General features: G+C 40.7%; 1 protein-coding gene across 4 annotated transcripts; it reads right to left on the bottom strand.

Moving 5' to 3' along the window:
• Positions 1-3,752: 3,752 nt before the first annotated feature.
• LOC144711859 (putative ADP-ribosylation factor GTPase-activating protein AGD11) lies at positions 3,753-10,944 on the bottom strand. 4 transcript variants are annotated; one of them, XM_078585963.1, is made up of 7 exons: positions 10,332-10,944; positions 9,025-9,109; positions 7,654-7,729; positions 7,250-7,413; positions 7,023-7,170; positions 6,826-6,942; positions 3,753-5,414 (listed from the first exon to the last, which is right to left on the bottom strand). In XM_078585963.1, exons 1-7 carry the CDS (start codon positions 10,351-10,353, stop codon positions 5,025-5,027), a joined length of 1,002 nt encoding a protein of 333 aa, XP_078442089.1. In that variant the 5' UTR covers positions 10,354-10,944; the 3' UTR covers positions 3,753-5,024. The 4 variants fall into 4 exon arrangements, with proteins under 4 accessions (XP_078442089.1, XP_078442095.1, XP_078442104.1 ...); XM_078585988.1 differs by lacking the exon at positions 3,753-5,414 and adding an exon at positions 6,190-6,592 and having other exon boundaries at positions 10,332-10,916; XM_078585969.1 differs by lacking the exon at positions 10,332-10,944 and having other exon boundaries at positions 8,984-9,090.
• Positions 10,945-11,052: the final 108 nt, after the last annotated feature.

Below are 11,052 nucleotides of genomic sequence, written 5' to 3'. Positions count from 1 at the left end.
AAAAAATGCATTTCTTCCTCAAATAAATCTCAGAAAAATCCAATAACATCCTAAAAAATCCTAGAAAATTCTAGAAAATTCACTGTTTCATCCCCATACTAAAAAATCTCAAAATTAAATATTAAACTTGCCATTTTCATTCAAAAATAATTATTTCAAGCTCAAATAAATCCCTTAAAATTCATAAAATTAACAGAAAATTAGGGAAAAATCAGAAATCACTTGAAAACAGTATTTTTATGTAAATACATGATAACAACCCCATTTTAAGCTCTTTAAATGCATAAAATTGTGCTAGTAGCATGAAATAAAAGACGAAACTTAGGGTGTTATCAGCAAACAATGAAAGAGGAAGAATCAAGGATTAATTATCCATTCTTGTTACATCTGGATTTATTTTCTCTTTTTGTAATGATTTCAGGTTTATCAAGAGGAAGATGAAAGTTGGAAAAAGAAGAGAAATAATGAGCATTCAAAGGGAAAAGATAAGAGGGAAAATATCTGAGGTTTGAATCATCAAAAGGTACACATTTCCATTCTTAAGTGTGATAGGTTTTGAAGGAAAGGAATTTTTTTTGGATATAGATAGACAGATAGTTTGGGTTAAATCGAGAAAAGTTAGAAGATTTATAGAAGCAATAAGGTGCGAAATATTCAAAAGAAAAATGAGATGAAGTTGAAGATTAAAGAGAGAATAGAAAGAAAGGGGAATTATAAATATATATTTACCACCTGAAATTCAGTGAGCTACATTACATATCTTTTTGAATACATATCTTTTTGAGAACACAGTTGATAAGCTTAAATTTGATTTAAGCTTATGCAATAAATTTATAGAATTCCCTTTCTCAAAATATAGAAAGTTTAGGATGAGAAAGGGGTCAAACCACAGGGAGGCCCTTTGAAAGAATTTTTGTGCTAATTCAAATGAATTAATTCAATGATGAATTAATTTAGTGGGCCTTAATTGTGTTTAATTTTATTTTGTAATTAATCAAAATTAAGCAAAATCTTAATAATGATTTTAATATTTTCAGTCAAGACACTCTAGATAGGATAACTTTGATATTTGAATCAGCTTAATCCATATTATCAATCTGATTTATCAACACAATTTTTTATGAACTAAAATCAGGAATTTATGAGCAGGAAAAAGATTTTTAAATTGGGCTTGAAGATGGATGAATGTTTCAATGAAATGTTGGATTTAGGTTTTTTATATCTTGAATTGAACTTTAAAATAATCAATTTCTATATCTAGAGAGAGAAAGTAAACGAATTAACCGAGAAAGAGAAAATAGAAGAATTTGGGAAAAAATGAATTAAAGATGAAATTCAACCCTAATCTAGAGATCTAAGATGCAATCTGAGATGAAAATTAATTTAGAACTAAGAATTAAGAGTCATATCTTGAATCAAAATCAAATTGCAATGCTAATCACCATAAAAATAATTTCCCAGGGCATGTACATTTCACCCATGCCTTGGCATTTTAGAATAGTTCAAGAAGAAGTTCAAACAGTGAAGAAGAAACTTACAACTTTGAATAATGAACCAAAATGTATCAACTTCAAAAGCAGCACGTGTCCTTCCTCGCCAATTTCTTGGGGGAGAGCTTCCAAAATGAATTTCCCTTTCTTCGCGAGCTCTATTTCAAGATCCAACTGTGTGGATCGTAAAGAGTGAAAGACAAGCCTACCCTCAAAGTTTGAGAGCGATTGGACCGGCTTGATCTCAAGATATCACCATTTTACTGACGAGTACTCCTAGCCATTGGATTTTTATCTCTCCTCCACGCAGCTAGAACATACCTTTTTTTTTCTTTGCCTTGTTTTCTCCGCCCCCGGATCGCGTGCTGCCACGTCGTTGTGTGCACTTTCAAAGGGAGCATTGATTTGTTGATTTTTATTCCTCTTGAGTGGCTAGGACGGCGCCACATCACCTAATCTGCGTTCCTATAAAAAGTTAAGAAAAGAAGCATGTGTGTTTTTCTCATTTTTCATTTTCCTCAATCAATGCGCGCGGAATCGATTACCATATGCAATCAATGCCTGTGGCTAATCGATTCCTCATTCATTGATTATGTGGAAGATTCTTATTTCATAAATGCACTGAAAGATCGATTCTCCGCATGCATTTATTGCACGAAAAAGCGAATAAAAAAACAGAACATACTCCTCGCCGCCCGCGCCAGGTAATCTCTTCAAAATAATGATTTGCTCATTATGATATCGCGCATTGCAATGCCATAATGAGCCAATAAAGCGCTCATTAGAAGCGCCACGCCATGGCGCCAACGAAGACACCCGGCGCATCTATCGTATTTTGATTTCCCGCCATATTCGTTAGTTTCGTTTCGTGTTTTTTTTCGGAATCATCGAGTCGTCTACATCGCATCGCGACACGTCCGTCATTTTGCCCGTGCTCGTGTGTCTTGTCGTTGTGTAGGGAGGGATCCTTAGCCATTTGGACTCCCTCCCTCTTCCCCTTCCTTTTTTTTATGTTGTTTTTTCCTTTATTTTCTAATGGGGGGGGGGGGGGCAATATAAGGGCCCCCTAATGGACCCCTAATTTCCCCCTCTTTGTTGACCTCCCTTTATAAGGGAAGCATGGGCACCCTAAGACAACAGACCAGGTAATTGTGTTTTTGTGAATGTATCGTTTCCCCATTTACTTGGTCTCACCCCTCCTCTATCAGGAAGATGGGAGGGTGAAGAAGGGAGGGTGAAGAAGGAAGACGCTGGTGACGCATCACAGATTGCCCCTTTCTCCTCCACCCCTTCTAATTTTCTCACCCAGTGGTATCAGCTACGCGTTCGGTTTTCCAAAGCTCGTTGGGTAATTAACTAGACTGATGCATGGACCAAGAAGGTGACACACAAATGGTCTTTTAGATCTCAAAGATATCCTTTAAGTATATGAATTTTATGAACAACTTAACACATGAACAGTCTTGAGTTTTATCAATATGAACCAAGGTGATTTGATCGTTGGTTTTAGAGTTTGCTTGTTTAACGTCTTCTGCTACATGAATTGTTGTGGCAATCAAAGCCCTAGAAGCCAATATTGACAACTTAGTTCATTTCTCAATAAAGATGAACTTTGATCACAATATATTTATGAGAATAGATTTCATAGCACAATAGTAATATTTTTTTATCTCCATTTCATTTCACTACGCAAGGGATGACCAAGTCAACGCAAACCCTGGATGGAATGGCCTCTCCTTTCACTAGAAAAATGGACAGCACTCAAGAGCATAGTAGACAGAATATAGAACCTTAGGGTCTTCACCTCCATTTTTTCATGCATAAACATCTCTTTTCCATTTTGCGAAACATGTTAACTTTTAATAGTATTCATGATATGCTATGCTCACACAAAACCATTTGCATTATGATGATGCATTGGATCTACGTAAGAAACACCAAATGTATACAGTCGACATGCGCCATCTTTGACCTACTCAATGGGCTTCATGTTTTTATGATAACTGGAATAGTCCCTGAATAAGTATCAATATATTTTAAGCGAACAATTTTTTACACGTTGTCCTCATTCAATCAATTGTCATCCTACTATCTTGAATGTCAAATAATCATTAATGGGGTGGAGAGCCATTGGGAAAATGAGAGAGGGATAGTGCTTCACAAGGGGCATAATGAAGTTAAATGGAGGAACTATTTTGTTTTTATAATCAAAGTTAGCCAAGACCTTCAGAAAATGTACTGCTAATTATGCCAACATATGCATTGACTTGACAGAAAATGCAAAACAAACCATCCACAACAGATTAGAGACTTTACAAGGTCAGTTGAAGAAGGACGAATAATCGTGGCCAAACTCAAATCATGTACTCGTCTTACTTGCAAACTTTGCGATGGACTGTCCAACATCGGATATCGGGACGAATACCGAATGGTGACGACATCTCCACAGGGATTTCTTGGAGTGAACATAATATGAGGTTTTCTACATGGTTTTTTTTACATGGTCATAATGACCAAAAAACCCTCTAAACTCTTTTAATTAAACTCATGTCCTTAGTCTAGAACCTTCTTCCAGACTATCCGTTAGTCCCTACAATCCGTTAATCGCATTGTTTACTATATTTTTTCGCGTCCACCTCTTCAATCGGCGTTTCGTTTTGAATCTCCGCGGGAATTCATCGCTGCTCGTCGCCGCCGCCAAGAAATCGATCAACGATTTGGCAGCTATCTTGCCGTGGAAGAGGCCGCCAACTACAATTCTTGCGGTGAATCGATCTCGCAGTTCACCAGTTCTTTCCAGTTCTTGATTACTATATATTTTCACGTCCTCGTCTTCAATCGGCGTTTCGTTTTGAATCTGCGCGGGATTCCATCCCTGCTCGTCGCCGCCAAGAAATCGATCAACGATTTGGCAGCAATCTTGCCGTGGAAGTGGCCGGCAACTACAATTCTTGCGGTGAATCGATCTCGCAGTCCACCAGTTCTTGATTTCTATGATTTTCTGAAGAAATTACCTCGCTCACCTTCTTGTCGCAGCCAGACCGGGGCAAAAATTCAAGCAGCGATCAATCCGCAATGTCCGAGGAGACGGACGAAGGTCGACCGCGATCGGGGCAGAAGAAGCGACCGCCTTCATCCCCTTCCTCGAGCGCTGAATCTCGTCCTCAACCGCAAATCGATCAAAACTCCTGTCCAGCGACGAAGCGGAGGAAGACGACGCGGCCAGATGACGGATCTCGGTTCAAGATCCTCGGCCCCTTGCATCTCCCAGATCTGTTCCAAGTCCATGGAACCGAATCAGAATCTCAGAGACTGAATCAGAGGCTGGCGTCCATCAACCGACGGCTGAGATCTCACAGATCGAAGACTCTCATGGCAGAGAAGCAAGCCATCCTCGAGGCGCTCATCCTCAAGAATCCAACCTTCAGTCCTCCATCAGACCACAAGAAGAACTGTTCAAAGAAGAGGATGATGTTCAAGAGGAAGCTCTACCTACCTTCCAGAAGGTTCCCTTTTTATAACTTTGTGGGCCTCCTAATTGGGCCCAAGGGGAGAACTCAGAAGCAGCTTGAGAGGGAAACTGGGGCCAGGATCCAGCTTCGTGGCAGGGGCTGTGGGAGGAAACACTCGAGGCCCGAGGACGAAGAAGACCCGCACGTCGTCGTCGAGGCGGATGACGAGCGCTCCCTTGACGCCGCCTCCGCCGTGGTCGAGAGGCTCCTCGTTCCCGTCCCCGAGCCCGCCAACTTCCTCAGACGTGCCCAATTCCGGGAGCTCGCCAAGGCCAGCTGTGGGCCCCCCAGGCTGTGGGCCGTGCAACCAACCCTGCCTTAAATTGATGGTGATGGTGATGTTGATGGGATTGCAGCAGGCCGGTCTTGTCGAGGCGTACCCCTGACTGTTGATGTGGCCTGTCAGCGGCAACTGTCATTTAAGCGAAATTCAGCAGCGGCACGCTATTTTAGGCATGGGAGCGAACGTTATCCAGCAGACAAATAATGGTAGAGCTTTTGAAGAATGACTACAATCTAGGGGTCGGGGATTCGGACAGATCGTTCGAATGTTCGATCGAATCGGGCATTCGAACGATCGAGTCCGAACACCGATCTGTCCAGTTCAGATCCGATCCGAACACGATCCATTCAGATTGGATTGTTTGAACAAGATGGCTGTTCCGATTGAATGTTTGAATTCGATCCGATTCGATCACGTTGTTCGGATCGAATGTTCGATTCCGGATATGGTGTTCAGTTCAGCTCCTGCAATACTGGGTTAGCCAGCGGACGCGAGCCAGCGATGGCCGGCCAATGACCAAGTTGTTCGAATTTGTTCGAACAAGTTCGAACAAATGGCCAATCGAACGCGAACGAACCAAATTGTTCGTTTGAAACTTTCGATCGAACACGAACAAAGGGTCTGTTTGATCGAAAGATTCGAACAGATCTGTTCGAATCGGCATTTGTTCGTTCGAATCTTTCGATCAAGATTCAAACGATCCGATCCGATCTGATCCCCAATGCCGACTGCAAACCATTGTAAGATAGCATCGCCATGGAGGAGAGGGTTCTTGTGGCCCTCAAATCTTTAGGTGTTCTACACGGGGGCCACGTGCCACTGTAGGCAGTTGTCATTGGCAGGTGCCGCCGAGAGTTGATGTCAACCATCATATTAGCTAAATTTCAGTTTAAATGAGAGATGGTAGAGGATAAATGTCTGTCTGTCGTCTATATATGTTAGTTTACAATTGTCGACGAGGTCAACGCCCAATCGTCAACATCAAAGACGATCAGTCTATTTCGTCATCTGCCATCGGAATAAACTGAATCAGAGAGAGGGAAGGGTCACTGAGGGAGGGGGACACACTCGAGCTCGATCTCGAGCTCACCGGACTCGACGTTTTGGAGCGGGATTATCATCTTCTCCCGCCGCTGAACCAACGGGCCGATCTTGATCTCAGCCTCGCCCATCCGGTCATCTGTGCTGAATTTGTCCTTGTCAAACACCTCCAGTTTCAATGGCGGGGTTGGACTGGGAACAGACAGCATGAGGCTCTCGTTCCAGATTGGATTCAGGCTGCGCTTCACCACCTTCGTCTTCACCGACTGAGAAGAGAAAACTTATTTAAATGTTCAATAAAAATTCTCTTTGGCATCTCCCCTCAGTATTTCAATGCCAAGTAAATCAACTTTGGAGTCAATCATAGAGATTTAAATAAAATCTATACTCGTTTTAGTTACAAATTTTTTGTTGGAATTAAGTAGAGGTGTAATGCATATTACTCTTAAACTGAGCACTTGAAAAAGATTATACGTTTTACAGAAGAAAGTGAACTTACTTGGTGGCCCAGAGTGAGGACGACGTAGGGGTCACTGCTCACCACGTCTCTGATCGCCAGGTTGGTCCCTCTGAAGATATTCACCTTGATCATGCCCACAAACTCCACCATCCCTCTCTGCAAATAATTATCTCCCCACTGGAAATCAATCCAAAAAAAAAAATTAATTTTTTTTTGGTGTTGGGGGGGGAACTCACAGTGGAGAAGCTCTTCGCCTCCTTTCTTCGCCAGCTATGACGGAAGGCCTGGCGAACCCCCACACGGTGTTTTGCCTGGTTTGTCTCCTCCTGGGCATGGTCGTGGTCGCTACTGGGGCCGAGAAATTGCAGCAGATCATATTTTCTTCTGAAAGTCAGATAATTTTTTTTTCAATGGGTTATTTTAGAATTTCAGTGAAATGGATGGGATTTGTGAATTCTCAGACCGTATGAAATCAGAACGTTCTTCAGTGGAAGAATCCGGCCCGGGCTTGCTGATGTTCTTTGGAATGAAAGCTTCGTATCTCATGTTTACTGTGGAATTCCCACCACCATCAATTAGTGTATTCACTTGTTCTTCGGTCCATTCATCTAGTTTTACGGACAGAACCTGCGGAGGAAACGATATATTTTTTTCATTTTTCATTTATTTGATATTTCAAATAAGAAATGCAATATTGTCCCCATTTCAGAATTTTGAGACCCTCTACATTTATTTTATTCCGCTCCCACCAAAAGCTGTACGAATATTAATAATTAAAAAAAACATAAAATATGGTTGAATTAAACTATGTACTGAAAATGAAGAAATTGACTTATGCACTTATATTACATTTATTCAGACAAATACCTTTGATATGTGAACACCAAGGCTCCTGTGGACACCAGAGCATTTTATACAAATAAAGACGCCAAGATTGAAGGACCTGATTTCATCAGACAAATCAGTAAAAAATAGGGCACTATCGACCTCTGAAAATATTAACGCACTGAATCAAGATGGCTTGGAATGAGAAATTTAGAGAAAAGGGATTCTCCTGTCATTATACATGTATCTGCCACAAACTTTTCCTGCAGGTCCCATGACATTGATTTTTCTCTGAATTAGGCAAGAAAATTGTTCAATGGCAGGAAAGAGTAAAAGTAAACCAAACCAACAAAAGCATACAGTTCAATGACTAATATCCTCAAGGAATATCACAGCAGTTCATTGACATGAGTTATTTTGGCCAAAATTAAGTACCTAAATAACATAACTTTCATGAAACAATAATCGACGACTTAGAAGGAAATCACAGTGAGGCATGGAAGGAATAGAAGAAAATCAACGACAATTTTTTTATGAACATATGAGGCATTGAAGGAAACAGAGAAGGGCATGGGGTGCAGTGAGAATTTCGCACCATGTGCGCGAAAATTCGATCACAATAAACCCCCTTGTCAGGTGCAGTGCAAATTTGTGCAGAAATTCACATTGCACGTCACACAAAATCGGACAATTCAGGAAGAGAAAGAGAGATGGGTGTGAGAGAGAGACGACCGAGTGAAATAGAGAGAGGAGAGGAGCAAGCAAGATAGGGAGAGAGAGGAGTGAGATAGAGAGAGATGGAGAGGAGCGAGCGACATAGATAGAGAGGGAGAGAAGAACAAGTGAGAGAAAGAGAGAGAGAGGTTTCCATAAAACAGAGCGAGCAAGAGAAAGCTAGAAGGAGCGGAGCACACAAGATAGAGAGGGAAGGAGATATGAGTGAGTGAGTGAGGCAGAGAGAACAATCAAGAGAAAGGAGTGAAGAGTGAGCACGAAAGAGAGTGAAAGAGACTCGGGAGGAAGGGAGGAAATAATTATTTATTAAAAAATTCGCACAGAGAAGCACATTCGCATGGCATAGGCTTCTGTTCGGTGTACGATGAGATTTTTGAGTGGGTGAGTGATGTGCGGTTTGTAATTTGAACTCCACTGCACACCGCACTAAATTATGACTGGTCGCACGAATTACAAATCCCTAGAAGGAAATAAACGACTATGGTTGCCAAAAGTTTTTAAAATTTATTGCCATTTGAAACGCTGAGGCTTAAAATGTGGTAAAAATGAGGAAAACTATAATTTACCCGATTTATTTAATATTGATGATAACCCAGTGACAATATTACTTAATCTGAATATGTGAGACGAAACTAACCAATCTAATAATGAAAAAATAATTCGGAGCCAGATACATACACCCATTTAGGATCTGGGGAGCCACAGTCGGCACAAAATCTATTATCTGGTTTCTTCATTAAAATTTCCAGCCGATCCAGTGGGCCTACCAAATGCGACAACAAACAATGTTAAAAGTGATAAAATTTAGTTCATTGGATGGATTAAATAACCGGAAAAGTTCAATGAAAGCTGTATGTTTAATAAAACTTTGTATATTATGGTGGATAATATTCTAGATTTATAAAATATAAATCAGGCTTGAAATTGCCTCCACTAAACAAGAATTAAAGGTATTCTCTTACAATGCGACATGATATTAAATCTAGTATATCAGCATTGATCAATCGATGAGAAGGTCAAAACCATAAAAGATAAACACCACAAAATCATAGAAATCATAAAGTAATGATTTTTCTTCATGAAAGAGTGAGGTGAAGGAGTTGGACATTACACAAATTCATTGAAAATTTATGTTCATCTGAAACATATAAGAAAACGTTTATTTGAAACACAGTTCTCTCTGGGAAGTTCCCCAGCATATTCCGAAGAATTGACTCCGTAACCTAAAGTCCAACCTTCTGAAGCTCAGAACCCCACAACCTTGAAACATTAACTTTTGATAAATATCAATGAAATTAAAGGTATCCTCTAACAACCCTACGCTCGTGTAATCCACCAAATTATGTCCAGAAGATCCCATCTGGAGAAGTCACCACAAATGCCTAGCTGCGGTAGAAGATTAATCCTAACGAGAAAAGAAGCTAAATATTTTGAAAGAAACAAATCAAACATAAGGGAATCAGTACCGAATAGAGTTAGAATCAATCCTCCGAATTCCATTTCAACATCCTCAGCGCATTAAATCTTGAATACTTCTCGGCAAAGAATAACAACGCATCGTACTTTTTGTAGATTGTTTCCAATGTTTGACATACAAAATTGGTTTAAGAACAAAATATAATGTGCATTCTTCTGATCAGATCAGAGAGTGGGATTGAATTTTACACACTTAACTGTGGCTAATCTAATATAATGTCTTCCCGCGACCAGTTTCCAGTGGAAACACCGATTCGGCCTAGTCGAAGAATTTAGGCGATATAGTTCAAACCAATCCGTGATGATTGATCGAATACACAAACTCCAAGCAAATGAGAAGTTGCAGTCGATGAATTTCGGCGATTAAATTCAAACCAACGAGTGATGATTGATCGAATGCACGAACTCTAATCAAATGAGAAGTTTCGGCGATTAAAGAGGAGACAACGCCTAAAAATCGAATTCCTTCGCCATCACGAACTGATGGAAAGCAAAGGAGAAACACTAACCAGAATGTGAGCTGGATGCCATCGATCCTCAGGCAAACGTCATAGCGCTAAAAACGAAGCATCAGCTTTCAAAATCAGGACACAGGCAACAAAAATTGGATTCGTCATTCTCCCAACGAACTCCCGTAGCAATCATTTCTGATAGGAACTCAAACGATCAATCGGATCTCATAAAAATAGGCTTCTCGGAAGAATCTGATTGAGAAAAATCACGAGAATACGCTCCATCGGATTCCGTCTGGCCGTAGCCCTCGCTACCCTTTTACAAATCGGAGAAGAGAGAAAAATAAGAGCGAACAACAGAAGAGAGAAAGAGACGAGAGAGAAATAGAGCGAGCAATAGGAGATAGAAAGAGAAGAGAGAGAAATAAGAGCGAGGCAGCGAGCAATAGGAGAGAGAAAGAGAAGAGAGAGAAATAAGAGCGAGGCAGCGAGCAATAGGAGAGAGAAAGAGAAGAGAGAGAAATAAGAGCGAGGCAGCGAGCAATAAGAGAGAGAAAGAGAAGAGAGAGAAATAAGAGCGAGGCAGCGAGCAATAGGAGAGAGAAAGAGAGAAGAGAGAAATAAGAGCGAGGCAGCGAACAATAGGAGAGACAAAGAGAAGAGAGAGAAATAAGAGCAAGCAACAGGAGAGAGAAAGAGAAGAGAGAGAAAGGGAAGAGAGAGAACGAGGAGAGAGAAATAAGAGAGACGTTCTATTGCCGTAACGAGTACGAACGAC

Source organism: Wolffia australiana, chromosome 1 (genome assembly GCF_029677425.1).
Source record: "Wolffia australiana isolate 7733 chromosome 1, ASM2967742v1".
NCBI lineage: Eukaryota > Viridiplantae > Streptophyta > Magnoliopsida > Alismatales > Araceae > Wolffia > Wolffia australiana.
This window is presented reverse-complemented; position numbering and strand designations above follow the sequence as displayed.

What these genes read in the sequence shown, in the direction of transcription:
- LOC144711859 (XM_078585963.1), bottom strand. Translation starts at nt 10,353, where the DNA reads ATGGCATCCAGCTCACATTCTG. An exon ending in GGCATCCAGCTCACATTCTG is followed by an intron (nt 9,110 to 10,331) that starts GTTAGTGTTTCT and finishes CGCATTTGGTAG; the next exon opens with GCCCACTGGATCGGCTGGAA. An exon ending in TTGGTGTTCACATATCAAAG is followed by an intron (nt 7,414 to 7,653) that starts GTATTTGTCTGA and finishes TTTCCTCCGCAG; the next exon opens with GTTCTGTCCGTAAAACTAGA.